Genomic DNA, 20,006 nt, shown 5'->3' with positions numbered 1-20,006 from the left:
GTGATGGTGTCTCTGCGGTGTTTTGGTTGATCTCCCTGAGGTCAACCAGCGTCCTTTTGCATGCACATACTAGTCATTGCTCCCACTAGCCAGAAACCTACTCCACACTGATGAGGGGCAAAAACCCCGAAACAGCTGTCTGTGGATGGATACCTTGCTGAGGTGGTTTCCTTGACTGGAGAACGCTTTGGCTTGGTTGTTCCTTCCCGGAGGGAAGGTCTGGCTAGTTCACTGACGTCGAGACATGTGATGGTGTCTCTGCAGTGTTCTTTTGGATAACACTGCCAGACCTGACCAATACCGCCATACTGTGACTGGATAACACCTCCATACCAGACCTGACCAATACCGCCATACTGTGACTGGATAACACCTCCATACCAGACCTGACCAATACCGCCATACTGTGACTGGGTAACACCGCCACACCAGACCTGACCAATACCGCCATATTGTGACTGGATAACACTGCCACACCAGACCTGACCAATACCGCCATACTGTGACTGGATAACACTGCCACACCAGACCTGACCAATACCGCCATACTGTGACTGGATAAGACTGTCATATAAGACCTGACCAATACCGCCATACTGTGAATGGATAACACCGCCACACCAGACCTGACCAATACCCCTATACTGTGCTGGATAACACTGTCATACCAGACCTGACCAATACCGCCATACTGTGACTGGATAACACTGCCATACCAGACCTGACCAATACTGCCATACTGTGCTGGATAACACTGTCATACCAGACCTGACCAATACCGGCAAACTGTGACTGGGTAACACCGCCACACCAGTCCTGACCAATACCACCATACTGTGACTGGATAACACCATCATATCAGACCTGACCAATACTGCCATATTGTGACTGGATAACACTGCCACACCAGACCTGACCAATACCGCCATACTGTGACTGGATAACACTGCCACACCAGACCTGACCAATACCGCCATACTGTGACTGGATAAGACTGTCATACCAGACCTAACCAATACCGCCATACTGTGACTGGATAACACTGTCATATAAGACCTGACCAATACCGCCATACTGTGAATGGATAACACCGCCACACCAGACCTGACCAATACCCCTATACTGTGCTGGATAACACTGTCATACCAGACCTGACCAATACCGCCATACTGTGACTGGATAACACTGCCATACCAGACCTGACCAATACTGCCATACTGTGCTGGATAACACTGTCATACCAGACCTGACCAATACCGGCAAACTGTGACTGGGTAACACCGCCACACCAGTCCTGACCAATACCACCATACTGTGACTGGATAACACCATCATATCAGACCTGACCAATACTGCCATACTGTGACTGGATAACACCGCTATACCAGACCTGACCAATATCACCATACCGTGACTGGATAACACCGCCACACCAGACCTGACCAATACCGCCATACTGTGACTGGATAACACCCCCATACCAGACATGACCAATACCGACACACTGTGACTGAATAACACTGCCATACGGGTAAATACAACCCTGCAGGTATACAGGACACTACAGGTATACAGGACCCCAAAACTATACACTACAAGTGCACGGGACCTCTACAAAACTATATACTACAGGTATACCGGACCCCAAACTTTACACTACAGGTATACAGGACCCCAAAACTATATACTACAGGTATACAGGACCTCCACCAACTATATACTTCATGTACACAGGACCTCCACCAATTATATACTACAGGTATACAGGACCCCAAATTATACACTACAGGTATACAGGACCCCAAAACTATACACTACAGGTATACAGGAACTCTACCAACTATATACTACAGGTATATAGGACCCCAAACTATACACTACAGGTATACAGGACCTCAAAACCATACACTACAGGTATACAGGACCTATACCAACTCTATAATACAGGTATACAGCACCTTCACCAACTCTATACTACAAGTATACAGGACCCCAAATATACTACAGGTATACAGGAACTCCACCAGCTATATACTACAGGTATATAGGACCCCAAACTATACACTACAGGTATACAGGACCTCCACCAACTCTATACTATAGTTATACAGGACCCTCAAACTATTTACTACAGGTATACAAGACCTCCACCAACTATACATTACAGGTATACAGCACCAACTATATACTACAGGTATACAGGACCCCCGAACTATACAGTACAGGTATACAGGACCTTCACCAACTGTACACTGCAGGTATACAGGACCTCCCTCAACTATACACTATAGGTATACAGCCCCCCAACTATGCACTACAGATATGCGAGACCCCTAAAAACTATACATTGTGGGTATACAGAACCCCTCCAACTATGCACTACAGGTATACACTAATACCACTGATTAACTCAGATGAAACAATACCTTTAGCCTGCCTCCTGGGCACCTTAGAACAAATCTAATTAACACGCTGACACTTTATACCCGGGCAGAGCCGGGTACATTTTCTAGTATATTATAACGTAATCCTGAAATCTTGAAGTTTTCATTTTGACTACTAAGCTGAATAATAAGTTGACATTTCCAGTTTTTCCAGGTGTCAAAATTACATAGATGATTGGGTTAGACCATTCACAACAAAACTCGGCCTATCCACCTCAGCACAGGTCAAAGAATATGCCTAGAAAACTCTCCCATAGAAGTAAAAAGGGTGTGCTCCAGATCTGTGTTATGTATTTTAATTAAAAATGAACACTGCTGCATACAGAATTTAATGGTCTTATGGCATAAACTTTTATTTTTTTTAATAAAATATACAATTATCTTATGTCTATGTCTTCTTATATTCTTCTTCTGTAACACACCCTTCTAGGAACAAACTTCACTCTGGCTGAACTAGGAATATGTGAGCCCTCTCCACACCAAGGTGGCTACTGCTCGGATATTGGAATACTCCACCAAACTTATGCTTTGAGCGCCGGGTCTGATATGGACTCTGACAACGAGGGTGGAATGTCTCCTGAACATGCAATTCGATTATGGGGGAGAACTATAAAATCTCGAAGAAGCTCTGGTCTGTCAAGTCGTGAAAACTCAGCGCTGACACTGACTGACTCTGACAATGAAAATAAATCAGATGAAGAGAACGGTAGGATTGCTTTCCAAATACAGATTTTGCTCAAATTAAGATAAAAATGAGTAATGCTCCTTAGAAGAATTAATTATCCCCTCACTTACAGCATCTCAGACAATACACGATTACAAACCTGATTAACTTTCCAATAAAACACTTGAGTATAAGATATTATTTATTAAATGTGTTGGTTTTATATGTAAAAAGTTAATGTACCTGTAAAAAAGCGTTTAGATTTTTTATTGAGCAAATGGGGAACACAGATGAGCCAAAACTAATTGCAATAAAATACAACTAAGGAGTATTTATTGCTGCTTGGCACTTTAAAGCATGGTAGTTTTCCTACTAATAACCTTAAAAAATGCAAAAAAAATATGTTTTGCTTAATAATGTTATGAGCATATGCTTCATTTTTTTCCCCTTAACTATCTAGTCTTGATTCCACAAAGTAGTAACGACAAAAAAAAAATCCCTTGTATATTTCATCATGAAATTTCTTTGCACTTAAATTAGAAGTTTTATTGGAATTTTTTTTTTTTTTAAAGTTGATATTTTTGATTTGGAAAACCTCCTTTTGTTGCATGTTGTTAGCAAGTTTATACTATTTTGAGTAGTATGAAATTTCCCTTTTTAATTCTAATTACTTTGTGTGACCATATGCTATGGTTTTGCACTTTGGAATATGACTTAAAAGACTGAACAAAAGAAAACATACAAAACATGGATGCAGAAGGGAACGAAAACCCTTTTGGCAAGAATTCATAATCTTACAGTTTGTCTTGTTCCTCTTTCATTTCTATTTATTGTGAAGACTGAACAAAGATGTATAGCTCAACAATTATGGGGAGGAAAATTGATCCCCATAATTAGCCTTAGTGAGATTCAGAGCTCTGATGTTCACCATCTGTTGAGATGCAGAAAGTTTTCCCAAATCTAAATTCAATATTCTGTTACTGACTTGGTTGCCAACTACAACTAGAGGATATTATTATTAACTATTAATAATAAAAGGAGAGCTATACATTACTTCTTTTTTATTAAGCCAAAACCAAAAATACCCTTTTATTGTTATTTATTTATTTATTTTAAATAAGAGATGGAATAGCTAAGCATTATACTGTTGTTGTTGTTATTGTTGTTGTTTTAAACAATAGGGCAAGCCTTTATGGATATCTGCTGCCTTATCTTATTGTCTGTGCCACCTGCAGAAATCTGCAGCATTTTCACAGAAAAAAATCTGAGGACTAAATACAACATTCACTGGAAATGTCAACCATAAGGATATGTGTAGTAGCACAGTATAAGTTGCCAGTGCACAGCCCAAAGAAAAGTAGTAAATGGTGATACATACAATGAATGTGTCACTGCTTTATTTACACACATAGGGCTCTGTTTAGGGTAGCAATTCTTTGTGAGCAGCGATGCATACAGTTTATATTAGTTCTATACAGGCCCATACCTCCACCCAGCATGGAATTAAGGTCATTTTTAAGCTTCTAATGGTGAATGCTAGTGCTGAGCGAATAGTGAAATATTCGAATATTCGATATTCGTATGAATATCTCCCCGATATTGGAATATTCGATCGAATATTCGATCCCATTAAAGTCTATGGGATCAAGTATTTGTTTATTGAAAAACATCTATTCGACCACTTGGAGGAAAAAAAAACAGAAGCTGGGGGATTTGAACGCTTATCGAATATTTATCAAATATTCAGCAAACTATTCGATGATATTTGATAGATCGAATACCTTACTATTCGATCGAATATCTATTCGATCGAACAGTATTCGCTCATCACTAGTGAGTGCTATGCTTTCATTCTCCTGATCTGCATTATCACAGACTTGTTGCTTGTTGTGCACCACCTGAAAAGCAAGAATATAACCGCCCCACAGAGGGCTAGCTGAGTTATACGGCTGCTGTCCATAGTGGAGCCACTGTTTATATTCCCAACAGTAGTGCCGGGATTGCATCTACCTTTTGGTATATATGTTTTTGAAAATCACTTTGAAACTGCTATCTATGACATTTCTTCTTCTTGTAATTAATATGGTGGGAAAACGCTGCCTAAATCTTTATTAAAATTTTTTGCTTTCTTTCTCTTCTATAGCCTCAACAGCTTTCTATGTTATTCTCTTTTTCTCTACCATAGTATAAAGATCGCTTAGGAAGTTATTTCAATTTTTATTAGAGAAACAAATGAAAAATAAAAATTTATATGCAAAAATGTCCATAGACATTAAGTTGCATCAAAGAAGAAAGTATTAGGATTTAGTTTTGTGGGGTTTTTTTAAACATATTTTCTATTTTTAGTATTGCTTTAATACAGCTAGATACTTAATACCTTATTCAGTATGATTTTTTTTCTAAAAAAAAAAAAAGCTTCCTGCTAATAGTGGATGAATATGCAGCATTCATGTTCATTCTATTAGGAATCAGGAATTAAACCTGAAAACTTCTGCATAACAATTGGTTTCAGTTCACACTCCTGATTGACAGGCTATTAATGTCAGCAAATAATATCATTACCGTTAGTCTTCTGTATGTATTTTCTTGCCAACCAGTGAGGACAGGACCTAGTTAAAGCTGACTTTAACTGAAGCTCGATATAAAATTACAATAGGCTTTCTGCTCGCTTAATGGCTGTAGTCTGAGTTATACATTTTTAATTTTCTCACTTTCTTCCTACTCGCGCATTTAGCATCTTCTACAGTTAATCACTTCCTAAAACAGCAATCACTTGAAAGCTGAAATTGAAGTACTAACACTTTCTAGTAGTGAATGATGTGATCAACTGTTCCCTCCTGGGTGTTTTTGACGTTCTCTGTGTAGTTATTTCACCTGGCATTGCATGAATGTTATTGTGGGATGCTGTTTAATTGTGACATGATTAAAATCATCAAGTATTCCTGACAGGACTGTTTAATATATTTTTCCTAAGGAAATGTAAGATTTACATACAACTGTACCTTGATAATAGTGATAAATAAGAGATGAGTCTCCATAAATTATAATGGTTCCTAGAAATATTACACAAAAGAATATAATAATAAATATGGAATGATGACTCACAGACAGCTCCAAGATGATACGAAGGTTGAAGAATAGCAAGCTCTTTTCTCAGATGCAGGGCCCTATTACGCAGAAAGATCATTGTGCGAAAATGTGTTCTATCATTCGAATTTAAGTGATAATCTTTTTATGTGTATGTCGGCAACGATCAAACGACTGCAAAATGAATATTTGTTTGTATGTCATTGATCACATCTTTTGAGCTGACTATAAAATCATCAATAATTGTTCGTAAATCTTTCGGTGTAAGTCCAGATCATTCCTTTGCAATTATGATCGTTTGTATCCTAGAGTATATGAATTTTCTTAACTCCCATCGTAATTGGGATCACAACTAGCTACTATCATTCTTTGTTTAATGGTGAATGATTTCAGGTCGTTCCTAAAAGTGCTCATTTGCAATCGTTTATCATTAATCATTGGAAAAGAAAAATTGCTTAGTCTAATAGGACCCTTGGATTGTGTCAAAGTAGACTGAAGGCTCTGAAGGTTATGCTATCTTACCGCTATGGATGTTGAGGGGTTACCTTTTTCCACACAGTATAACTGTGTCCATGATAAATTTGCCATCCAGGCAATGGGTGGTTTCCTGTTTCTTTGAGGCCATAAACCACTATCCTTCAACTTTCTAACCTTCTTAAAAGTTAATGTAGGATCCTTCACACCTCACTATACACAATTTTCAATGGATCAAGGATGACCCTGCAATCACTGATAACTACAATCTAGTAAACAGTTAAAGTCAAAATTACAATAGAAAGATGAAGTAATGAAAAGAAAGATGTATGCCATGTTACTCAATTTGTAGTTTATGGTAGGTATATCACACTTTGCACCTGTGTAAGGGTTAGACATTTATTCCAATTATTAGGTTTGGTGCAATGGATTTTTTCTGATTAAGGTTAGGGCCACATGTAGGGGAGAAGGGAAAAGATGACATTGAAATAAAAAAAGCTCACCCATAAGCTGTGAAGCAAAATTACATAACATTTTATGGAAATTGGCATGCAGTAAAGATTTCAAATCCAAAGCATGTCATTGCTTTTGGGATTGCTCAGAGATCCAGGTCTTTTGGAAACAAGTTAAAGACTTCGTATGCGCTAATTTACTGAATCATGTGCCTTTATCCACCGAATGGGCCATCTTTGGCCACATAGACTATTCCGCCCACCCCTGCTCAAGAGAAGCCAAGATACTTCTCTTTATGGTATCCGCGGCTTTCAGGAAATCAATATTGCAGGAGTGGCTCTCCACGACCCTCCCATCCCTAAGGCTTTTTCTAAAGAAATGAATCTTTCTTTTTAGAATGGATTGGGTGGAAGCCGCCCTACACAAAGAATCTAAAGTCAAGGCCTTTTTCCTACTTTGGGATTCCTTTATCCAAATTATGCCCACCAGAATACAACAGAAGTTACAGAACACGTTCCAACATACCACATGGTACTTGGAGCAGTCACTCTTGTCCAACCCCCCTATCTGATATGAGCTGGTTGGTGTTCGATTGCTGTTGCCCACTACTCCTCTCTTTTGTTCTCAACCCCCTGGAGGGCGGCTCGCGTCCTTACTGTTGCTCCCGCACTGCTTAGCCTGCGTTTTCTTGGTTTTCTGTTTTTATTTGGTTGACAGTTCTTAACACTTATTGTTACCTTCCCTGGGGACGGCAGAGATACAATCAAGACAAACTATCCTGAGCTGCCGTCTTCACTACACCTCTCTATACTTTACATAATGCAAGAAGCCTGGTTTATGTAAGCGGCATTGTACTGTTACTGTCTCATGAATGTACTCTGTATGACTATACCACAGTTTGACGTATCTACTATTTTTGGCAACCTCTGCCACGTCCCCCACCCATCCCCTCTCCTCTCCCCCTGGTCCATCCCTTTCTGTGTCAAAGTCTAACTCAGTTGCGAGTATTATGACATGAAAAGGCAAATACCAAAGCCAGACATCCATCCTCAGACAGCTGTTTCAGGGTATTGCCCCTCGTCAGTGTGGAGTATGATTCTGACTAACGGGGGCAATGAAACATAGACCAACAAAATACAAAAATAACTGAGCCCAGGGAGATCATCAAAAAGAAAAAAGGTACAGGTCAAGGCTGGCCACAGCCCAAGGACTTGAACTGAGGGAACTGGGTGTACATCTGGGATCATGCAGATCAACCAAAATAATTCCAAATAGGCTGCCTACAGTTTATGAGACATGTGACTCACAACTCCATACGGGCTGTCACATATCTTTCCATAGTTGAGGATGATGCATCTCGCAGCTATAGGCTATGTTCACACACTGTTCTTTTTAAGGAAAGAACTGATGCTGATTGCAATGGAATCAGGGTCTGTTCTTTACTGCAGGGGAGGCATTGCAATGCTGCCCACTGTGTTCACACAGCGTTATGCTAACAGGCATTAAAATAGTGTACCTGCCTATTATTTCCAGACGCTGTTAAACAAAGTGTGAACATAGCCATACTCATGCTGTCTCAGGTCTCCCTATAGTTCAGAGATGGTGCAAAACACAGCTGTACCCAAGCTGCCACGGAGCTCACTGTCTCTAGTAATGCCTAACTGCAGGGTAAGAGTCAAATAGATCCGGATAATTCTCATGAAAAGCTAATTCCCGAGTTTCTAAGTTGATAGTGTGAAGGTGGCCATGAAGGGTTAACATTTCTGGAAAAACATTGTAATCTTCGAAATGCCTCCATCTTTGGAACCACTTCTAGCAGGACAAAACTGGTCTACAAGAAACAGGAATGTTGGCAGCCCCCCCCCAAGGATACCACCCTGAACTCACAAGAGAAATGAATAACTGATAACACAGTTCACTGCGCAGTATAGGAAGCCAATAACCATTTATGGACTGACCAATCAGAGTGTGACATGTAGGTGTCTTGTGACTTGAAACCCCACCTGTATTAAAGGCATATATATATATTTCTTGGGAAACCAAATAAAGCGTGAGTGCGCACTCCTAAACTCAGCTGAGTGAGGAGGTTATACCATCTTTTTGCCTGGTGTCATGTCCTCGTCGCTAGCGCTCAGCTTACTTAATTTGGACAGGGATAGTCACTTGGGAACAAGGGAGATGAAAAGCAGATCTCACCTTGACAATAGCAGTATGGATCCAAATATAATAGGTGTTAGAGGATTTAATTTATGCCACATGATTTAGAGACTGCATTATCAAAGTTTAGTTCGTCTTCTTATTGATGCCATCTCTCATGCCAGAAGTTTGAGTGACTGCATGAAATTCAGCCAGGAGAGTGGGCTAAGCAACTGTGTAATGACAGAAATCTCTACTGCAGAAATCTCTCAAACTCCTTTACAAGTTAAGCTTTTGGTGTTATTTTGTCTCCAGTTGCTTTTCTACTTAATTTCTCTACAGTATTGCTTTTAAGAGTAATTAACCTGATTGAAAAATCTTTTAACAAATACTATCATGGTTGTGAACATAGACTCCCTGTATAGTAGGGATGTTTTCTCATAACCACTGTATTTTAGTTTTTTTTCCCCAAAGTATGTAAACTTTAACTGGACTGTCTTGTTTTATTTCAACCAACTTTTTGGGATATTGTCCACAAGCTGTTTACTATTGGTCAGTCATATCTGGAAATAAGCGATGCATGAAATACAGTGAGCTAAACAGCTATATAACGGCAGAAACCTTTATTGCAAAGCTCCTGTACAACAGAAGAGGCTTCTGGTGTTATGTCTCTTGCTGTAGCTTTTATTGCTCTCGTGGAAACACAACACATAACTGGGGCTACACCTAACCTTATTAACCTGATTTAATTTTAAAGGGGTTATTCAGTAACATTCTAACAGCAACTTTCTTTCAAAACAGTGCCACACCTGTCCTCGGGTTGAGGATGGTATTACAGCATTATTCATTTGAATGGAACTGGGTAACAATACTTAACGTAAGGACATGTATGACAGGTGTTTCTGAAAAACACAGCTATGTTGATCAAATCATAGTTTACCCTTTTAAACATTAAGAAAGACACAAAGTTGGGAATTTTAAAGAAAGCATACTCTTTGTAAGGGTACTATTCCACAAAGCAATTTTTCAAGGATTAACAATAAACAATCTCAAACAACCTCTATGGCAAACAATCTAAAATCATTCACCCAATTACATGAAAAGATGATTGTTACTTATAATCATTCTTCCAGTCATCCTGTAGTCACTACTGCATTCTTCGCTACTGCGAACTACCGAACAATATCTGATTACATGCAAACGATTTGCAAACAATCAACAATAAAAATAGGTCCAAATTCTATGAAATGACCAACGATTATTTAATCGTCTGTTTTTTTAACAATAATCGTCCCTTAGTCTCCCCCCTGACTGATTGGCTATGTTAAAGTCATGTTGTCAACACCCCCCTCCCCCCCCCCCCCACACACACACACACACACACACACTATACGTGCAGCTCTCTGCACCATATGCATGATTAGATGCCACAAATTCAATATATACTTGTACAAAATGTGTCTGCATCTTCTTTCTGCTTTAAAATAACCAAATCACCATTTAATTGGTTAACAGTGTAACCTAGGGAGGGTTTCACAGCAGTTGGGTCCTCTCTGCCGAGAGAGAGATGGCCCAACTGCTGTGAAGCCCTACTTTATTTGATGAAGGGAGAAAGTTCTCCAAAACACGTCATGGGGATGCTTTACAATAAATTTTACAGTTTGCTTCAAGTATCTTGTCTGATGGGCTAGTTGGGACAGCACTGACCTTTGCTAGTACCTTTCTTGTAACTTTTTATTGTTTACAGACAAGTTTTGTACGGGTCTATATGGAATGTGCACCATCTAAGCTTGTGGATGGTGCAGAGAACCGCACATAGAAAAAAGGGGTGACAGTATAACTTTAAGCAAATCAGCAATAGTTTCATACTATATTTATCTACTTATGCCTTTAGTAAAAATGTATATCTGAGCAAGTATAATATGCTTGGTAAACAGCATTATTGTAAATTTAGGGCACTGAACACATTATCCACATTGAGAGTGCTTTAATAATCAAGACATACCGGCTTGCAACCAACAATATCCTCTTTTAACAATCACCACATAATGTCACTTACCGTAAATATACAGCCTTTTATAGACATATATACATACTTGGGCTAGTTTATTCCAGAACCTATGCATAATACACAAAGATTCCCAGACATTGAGCATGGGCAACTTAAGCACGATACACAGATTGGTTTTGCACAATATCATATCTGCCCTAAAACTTTTGGCGTAGGAGATGTTTTAGAGAATTGCTTATACGTATGTGCAGCTAGATATACAGATAATTGCATAAAGTGTGTCCCTGTTCTTAATTATTGCAGAAGCTTTGTACATGACCTTGCATACTTCATTGTAATTTAGTACATTACAGCTAGCTATGGAGTGCACCAGCATGCATTCCTAAGCATTACAGTGATCAGAGCAACACAAAGGTTGTCTCCATGGCGATATGTATAGAAAATCACATTTAACCCTTTCAGGACCAAGGCAAATTTTATGAATATGACCTGTGTCACTTTATTCATCAATAACTTGGGAATGCTTTTACTAATCCTTCTGATTCCAAGATTGTTTTTTTTGTTACATAATCTACTTTATGTTAGTGGTAAATTTGAGTTGATAGCTTTAGAATTTTTTTGTGAAAAAACTCCAAAATGTTGTTAAAAATGTAAAAAAAGCGCATTCTCTACATTTGAAAGTCTCTGCCAATAAGGAAAATAGGAATACTACATTCATTATTTATTAATTCATATCTATAACATGTCTACTTTATTTTAAAAGCATTTGGTGAACATGATTTTACTTATTTGGGATGTTAGAGGCCGTAAATGTTTAGTAGCAATTTTCAAAATGTTCGCAAAAATTCCAAACTCAGAAATTCTTTAGGCACCAGTTCAGTTTTAGAGTATATTTTAGAGGCCTGTATACTAAAACCCCCCACAATTCAACCCATTTTGAAATCTTCACTCTTTCAAGTATTTAAATTTACATTCATTCAGTTATTTAACCCTTTCTGCATTTCACAGGAATAACTGCAAAGTAAGAGTGAAAAGTTAAAATTAGCATTTTCTTTCCAGAGATTCCAATGTAATCCTATGTGTTTTTTACAAAACCAATTACCGTTACTGATCCAACAAAGCCAGCAATTGCCGATGCTGGACCCCCTTTGGGGGTCCAGTGGCGGTTACACTAAACTGTCAGCTATCAGCTGAAAGTTTAGTTGCAGCTTCCGGTCACTGTTTGTCTAAACAGTGAGCATCTGAAGCAGGTCAGTACATTTACTGACTTTTGCTTGAAAGGGTTAAATCTAATGCTAAACTAGCTTCCTTTAAAATCTGAAATGTCATGAACATGAACCCATAGAAAAGAAGCCAAGCTTTTAGATGTAAGAAAAATGTCCATGAAATTGCATAGCAATCTCAACCATTTTAAAGAAATGTGCCAGAACACAAGTGGACATGCTAACATCCTTTTCTATCCACTTAACATTTCCAAGTAGGAACAAGAACAGCTTAGTGTAATGAAGTTTTCATGCCATTAAGTCCCAGGACCCTTCTGTGAATTGTCAGCTGCAAATGCCAATTGTGATAGTTTGCTATGTTGGACACCTGTCTACTGGGAACTAGAACGAGTCACAAATTAATTTCACTTTCTCTGTTCAGCTGCCTCCATGTGATAATGAATCACGTTATTGCTTCTGTAACCTTTCCACTACGCGTACCTTCTACACTGAAAGGCTGCCTGGTCCCGCCCACTTTATAGGAACTTATTAGTAGCCATTGATTCGGACTGGTGACATTACTTGTTAGTAAACCGCTTGCCTGTCACTCGCTGCTAAACTTTGGAATTAAAAGCTGAAACGCATCCGCTGAGACGGGCATCAACATAATTATACAACTGTAAGGTGCAACCAAGTGAGCGCTCAGGCCACGGCGGAAAAGACAACAGATAGACAGAAGTATAATAGATAGGCTTGTCAGACATCCTGCAACCCATGTCTCTGTGCCATTTATGAAAATGAAGCCACCTGATGGACGTCTTTTAACAAATATAATATGTCTATTAGACAGGCAAAGGTGTTAACTTCAGTAAAGTTCTTGCTCTTTCTAGCTGACAGATTTCTGTTTAGCTCAAGAAAATCAATGTTTTTTTCACATCGCTGATTTTATGAAGTGTTGGGATGTATTATCATATAGATTGACAGTTGCCCCACTAGTTCAACACCACAGCATGGACGCTTACAAAGCTATCATTAATTTCTTACGCTTGTACCCAGCTACAGCTTCCTACATAATAAACACTGTGTCCTTCAGAGCCCAATCAATAACCTTTTAGGTATGCTTCTCTTGAAGAGGAACTAACAGCAATCCATACTTGAATCAAAATGATCTTTCCTGTGCAATGTAGGTTTACAAATATGAATAAAAATATTACTTTTATGGGTTTTTTATTTTAGTATGTATAGTACACCCTAAAAGGTTTTCGGTTGCGTTCCATTCACTGACCCAGCTGAAATTGCGCAATTTGTTGCAGACATTGCAGACAGACATTAACCATCCGTAATCGATAGTATGTACAATTTCTAAACCTCTTACTGGTAGACTATAAAACATAACATAATGTAAATGGAAGGCAGCGAAAGAGTTAGTTGACACTGCCTTTCTGGTTTTACTGGCTGCACACAAACACTTTAATATGTATGAGGCGAGAATCTTATAATAACAAAGGCTCTCTTTATATTAAGTGAGGCTATTCCATCCTCGGTAGCATTGAATAACCTTCTGATAATCCCTTGATATAAGACATTTAGGTTTAACATACATTTTTTTAGGTTACTGAAAATATTGACACAGTGGAATTGGGTACTTAGATCCATTGGAAAGAATAATGATTTGCTACATTGATATACACACCTATTTCTAAAGATGAAACTGTAACTTGTATGATATAACCTTGATTGATTTAGCAAAATGTCATCAGTGAATATGATTTAACAAGGTGCTTTGCAGACCAATTGATGGATTCACTGACTTTTTCCCACCGCTACTTCCTTTAGTTTCTCTATTCAGTAATTAAGATTTTCAACATTGGATCGTGTACAATCAATATTTTAAGCCAAAGGGGAATTCTTATGTATATGTTTCTAAGGTCAAGCACACATGTTATGTAAGGCAGAATCCCTTTGCTGCTACTGTGTAACCCTTAGCAGGAGTTAACCTTACCTTTACCCTTGTACTAAAGGCAATATAAATTATTTTTATATTGCATGCAGATAAGTAGGTCTGCCTTTCTGCCAGTGAAAACTTAGCATACTAAGATGACTCAAATGTGTTTAAAGGAACACTCCAGGAAAAACTAATAAACACTGATACAGGGTCTGTGGGTTATGTTTATACACTCACCGGCCACTTTATTAGGTACACCTGTCCAACTGCACGTTACCACTTAATTTCTAATCAGCCAATCACATGGCGGCAACTCAGTGCATTTAGGCATGTAGACATGGTCAAGACAATCTCCTGCAGTTCAAACCGAGCATCAGTATGGGGAAGAAAGGTGATTTGAGTGCCTTTGAACGTGGCATGGTTGTTGGTGCCAGAAGGGCTGGTCTGAGTATTTCAGAAAATGCTGATCTACTGGGATTTTCACGCACAACCATCTCTAGGGTTTACAGAGAATGGTCCAAAAAAGAAAAAACATCCAGTGAGCGGCAGTTCTGTGGGCGGAAATGCCTTGTTGATGACAGAGGTCAGAGGAGAATGGGCAGACTGGTTCGAGCTGATAGAAAGGCAACAGTGACTCAAATAGCCAACCGTTACAACCAAGGTAGGCAGAAGAGCATCTCTGAACGCACAGTACGTCCAACTTTGAGGCAGATGGGCTACAGCAGCAGAAGACCACACCGGGTGCCACTCCTTTCAGCTAAGAACAGGAAACTGAGGCTACAATTTGCACAAGCTCATCGAAATTGGACAGTAGAAGATTGGAAAAACGTTGCCTGGTCTGATGAGTCTCGATTTCTGCTTGAACATGACAATGAGTTCACTGTACTCAAATGGCTTCCACAATCACCAGATCTCAATCCAATAGAGCATCTTTGGGATGTGGTGGAACGGGAGATTCACATCATGGATGTGCAGCCGACAAATCTGCGGCAACTGTGTGATGCCACCATGTCAATATGGACCAAAATCTCTGAGGAATGCTTCCAGCACCTTGTTGTATCTATGCCACGAAGAATTGAGGCAGTTCTGAAGGCAAAAGGGGGTCCAACCCATTACTAGCATGGTGTACCTAATAAAGTGGCCGGTGAGTGTATTTATTCATGCTGTTTTACTGTTTATTGATGTTTTAACCTATTTTTATGTGGCTTTGATGATTGCTGTGAGTGGGAGGAAACCCAAATACCCCACATAGGCCCATACATGTGAGAGGGGCTTGATTTAACCCCACCTCTCTTTCCCTAGGTGAGGAAACCAGTTTCGTCTAGAGAAGTCTAGAGGAAAGTGTAGAAGGGTAAGACACATCCAGTCTTTCTTCCTTTTTCTGGAGTTAGACCTGGCCTTACTTATGGCAAATTATATCTAAAGGAAGTTACACTAGTTGAGATCCTAAGTTAAAGGTTGAGGAGTTATAGAGAAGGAAAGGAAGGGAAAGACAGGTGAAAAAATTTCACCACATGCCCCACAGATATTCTAGGACCCACCAGAGCTTCAGGCTGGGATTAGAGACTTTGTGGCTGCCAAGCTACCTTTAGGGTAGCTTCACACGTACCGACTCACAGCGTTAATAATGCTGCGAGTCAGCTAGGTCCTGGCAGATCACTTTCACTACATACAGCGGTCTGAACGACCGCTGCGTGTATGTAATTCTGCCGGCCACTTAACCCCTTCAGTTGCCGCCCGGCTCCCGCTCTGCTCCCGATCTGTATACATTACCTGTCCTCGCTGCACGGGGTCTCGGTGTACTGCTTTCCCACCCGGCCAATCAGTGTGTTGCCCTGCCGCAGCCACTGATTGGCTGGGCGGGAGAGCAGTAAGCTGGGACCCCGTGCAGCGAGGACAGGTAATGTATACAGATCGGGAGCGGAGCGGGAGCCAGGCAGCAGGTGAAGGGGTTAAGCGGCCGGCAGAATTACATACACGCAGCGGTCGTTCAGACCGCTGTGTGTATGTAGTGAAAGTGATCTGCCAGGACCTAGCCGACTCGCAGCGTTATTAATGCTGCGAATTGGTACGTGTGAAGCTACCCTTACCTAGGATAAACTTTGGTTGTAATAGTAAAAGTCTTTTGCATTCATTAGATATGTATGGTTTATTTTCTCCTGTGTAACATCATCTGGCCCCTTATCATCGCTTTGCTTCCAGCTTCAGCAATGTAGTAATCCAAGCAGTATTGGGCCACTTAGCCAAACACTGAATGAAATAGGACCAGCTGTGGCCAGTGAGTGGCTAAGTAACCTGACACTGATGACTCCATGGGACATGCAAGGAATAGGATTTCATCACACCAGGAGATGAGTGGAACCACATTAGGTGTTTCTTTTAATTTTTATAGTGGTCTAAGCAAAATATTAAAAATTATAGAGATAAACAAAGTGAACCCTGCAAAGGTAGTTTTGAGACAAAAAAAATGTTTCACGTTGTCAATGCAAATTGTGCAAACTTTGTTTCCAAATTTTCAAAAGAACAAACATATATATTTACAAAAGGGAAAAATCTGCTGCAGACATCAATGGGCCGATGCCAGTCGGGTGTAACTGTGTGTTTAGCGCTTCTGAGAGCTTCTATAGACCACCCATAACGCTACATCAATGCCATACAAATGCATGTGCTAGTTAGTGATATAGGAAAACACGTGACACACTTAAAAGGCTAAAAACATAGAAGCTACATCTAAATGCATGTTCCATGTTCGGCTGAGTGCAGCTGCTTTTTCTTTTTTGTAAATACATTGGATTTCCACAAGAGATGAGTGAGCCACCCGAACCCAGATTACTTCTGAACTTTGCAAAAAGTTTAATCCTCCACGGAACCAAACTTTTTGCAAAGTTTGGACAGGTTTGATAAGAGTGGCTTCACATCTCAAAAAATAACAAAACAAAGTTATTCTCACCTGTCCGTGTTCCTCCGGTGTCTTCTTGTGGCTTTCCATCCCGTCGGCTTCTCCGATGAGGGTACGCCCAGCCAATCACAAGCTGACTGGGACAGGACAGCTCTGCAGCCTGGGATCGGTTGAGTGGGCTGTCACTCTTATCTCTAGAGCAGTGCTTCTCAAACTGTGAGGCGGGCCTCACCAGTGAGGCGCCCCCTAGTTATTGGTGAGCTCCAGCTGAGGAGCCAGGTTTCACAAAATAACAATAAAATGGTCTGCACAGTCCTTTTGCTGTTTGCAGAAATCTCCATTTTAACAACATTATTAATTTATTTTGTACTTAATTTATTAGTATATACTGTAGGGCTTGGGAGACAGGTGAAAGGTAGCCCTAGCATTATTCTCAGCTTTTAAATGGACTTTCACCACAGATAGTGAGCCCCAGGCGCCCCCTTGGTAAGTCTGGTGAGGCCCAGGCATTGCCTTGGTCTGTTGGGTGAGAAGCACTGCTCTATAGTGACAGCCTGCTCAGCCAATCACAGGCTGCAGACCTGTCCCGTCCCAGTTAGTCTGTGATTGGCTGAGCGGGCTGTCACTCTTGTTTCAGAAGCAAGAGGATGTTAAGGCATGAAAGATTGGACCGTTTTGCCATTAAATTTAGTTTTGATGGATGTATGGTTGTGCATTTGCAGACATCTGAAAATGTTGGAAAGGGCCAATTTGCTGAGGACTCAGAATATAGACAACGTCAGGATATCTAACCTCAGGTGAGAATTATTAAAAAAAAATACAATCATTAAAAAAAGCAACACTTTTACAAAATGACTGTCTGAACATTGTAATGCTGATTAACACCCACTCTCCGCTAGTTTAGTGCTCTGGCATAAAACAGTATAAAACAATTTTTTATTTTCTTACCCATATAACAGAAAATTAGACAGATATTCTCTCTCTCTCATTCTCTCTTCTCTCTCTCTCTCTCTCTCTCTCTATATATATATATATATATATATATATATATATATATATATATATAAGAATAAAATCCAACCCATATATCAATCAATCCTGACTAGGCACCTGCCTCCTGCTACCCAACAGCTGACTGTCTGGGCTGTGAAATGTCATCCATCTGACCTAATGTCTGTGTAGTCACATGGATGCATCATTCCTGACATCTGAATGTCTATACAGCTACCATTAGAAACAAGCCAAGTATATAGTTCGTTCTGCACACAGCTATCTTGATGTATGAGCTACAAATAAAGTGTCCAAAACCTCATAATCTAAAGTCAAGTGCATCACAAAATATATACTGCTCATAGAGCACTGAACCCTCAAAATTATGGAGAAAGTGCATAAAGTATTTTCTAAGATGAGGGCTTCATTTGTGGAAACCAATGAAAGCTAAACTGATTGATCATTATGGATAACCACTGTATAGAATAGTGAGTGACAACTTCTCTTTTTATGTTTAGGGACCTAAATGTTCAGAACATAAATCCTCTTTAACACTTTTATGACCAGGTTATTTGCACTGTGCTTATTCAGGGGCATGCACAGCATTTTCTCAAGAGGGATGTTAAAGCGAAAAATTCATTATGCAGTTTAGGGTATTGTGCACACTACTATTCTCCCGATTCTCATAACTCCTACTACTGCTGGCTAAGCAGAGAAGGTGGCTGCCAGTTATCAGGGAGAAAGATTTATAGTTTCCTTTTCTAGAGAGAAGACTGGGATCTTTTCTCCCCAAACAATATTAGTGAGCAAGTGACTTTTTCCCAGTGTTAGAAAAGGCAGGGGAAGCTGTTTACAGTACAGAAGACTTTGCAGAGCAAAGGGAGTAAAGGATGTGGTTGCTTATCAGAATCTGCTGTAATATGATGATATAGGTAACATATACTGCCATACAAGTGCCAAATAATATCACCATATCAATCACTTTAGGCTATGTTCCCACAATGTCTTTTTTAGCTAAACAATGACTGTAAACAATGTTTATAAACATTATTTGTGGTCATTAACCATTTAAAGGTGATTGTCAAAAAGCTGTGTGTTTTTCCCGAAGTCCCTCATTTTAACGCCAAACATCGACCATTATTCGGCACTAAAATGATGGCCGTCTGGAAAAAATGGCCATAATTTTTATGCAGTGGGGACATAGGCCTGCTGGGGATAAAGACCCCAGCAAGCGTCAAAACTTTGTATCCATGTAGACTTGGTGTCCAATAAATCCTTTGGAAGATTATCTCTGGATGCTGTTGGACTTCTTCTATACAAGTTTTGTATACCCACTTAGGGTTGTGGGTTCACCAGCGTGCATCCTATCACAACCAGTAAATCAATTTAGTTTATTTGTATTTCTCTATTAATTTTTCACTATTTTAAAACTTTTTGATGGTCAGTTACCTAAGCGTCAAAACGTTGTATCCATGTAGACTTGGTGTCCAATAAATCCTTTGGAAGATTATCTCTGGATGCTGTTGGACTTCTTCTATACAAGTTTCGTATGCCCACTTAGGGTTGTGGGTTCACCAGCGTGCATCCTACCACAACCGGTAAATCAATTTAGTTTATTTGTATTTCTCTATAAATTTTTCACTATTTTAAAACTTTTTGATGGTCAGTTACCTAAAAAGTCCAAACTGTTTTAACATTTAT

At 39.6% G+C, this 20,006-nt stretch overlaps 1 protein-coding gene across 2 annotated transcripts in view; it reads left to right on the top strand.

Moving 5' to 3' along the window:
- LOC138792797 (teneurin-2-like) overlaps nucleotides 1-19,585 on the top strand; it is a 245,561-nt gene extending 225,976 nt beyond the window's left edge. Inside the window, exons 4-7 of one of the 2 annotated variants that reach the window (XM_069970706.1) lie at nucleotides 2,875-3,150; nucleotides 15,719-15,767; nucleotides 18,038-18,112; nucleotides 19,562-19,585. In XM_069970706.1, coding sequence (XP_069826807.1) covers nucleotides 2,875-3,150; nucleotides 15,719-15,741 — 299 coding nt within the window. In that variant the 3' untranslated portion in view covers nucleotides 15,742-15,767; nucleotides 18,038-18,112; nucleotides 19,562-19,585. The remainder of the gene's footprint in view (nucleotides 1-2,874; nucleotides 3,151-15,718; nucleotides 15,768-18,037; nucleotides 18,113-19,561) is intronic. The other variant, XM_069970714.1, reaches the window with a different exon arrangement.
- Nucleotides 19,586-20,006: the final 421 nt, after the last annotated feature.

Source organism: Dendropsophus ebraccatus, chromosome 1 (assembly GCF_027789765.1).
Source record: "Dendropsophus ebraccatus isolate aDenEbr1 chromosome 1, aDenEbr1.pat, whole genome shotgun sequence".
In the NCBI taxonomy this organism is placed as follows: domain Eukaryota; kingdom Metazoa; phylum Chordata; class Amphibia; order Anura; family Hylidae; genus Dendropsophus; species Dendropsophus ebraccatus.
Note: the sequence above shows the minus strand (reverse complement) of the source record. Positions and strands in the feature narration are given on the sequence as shown.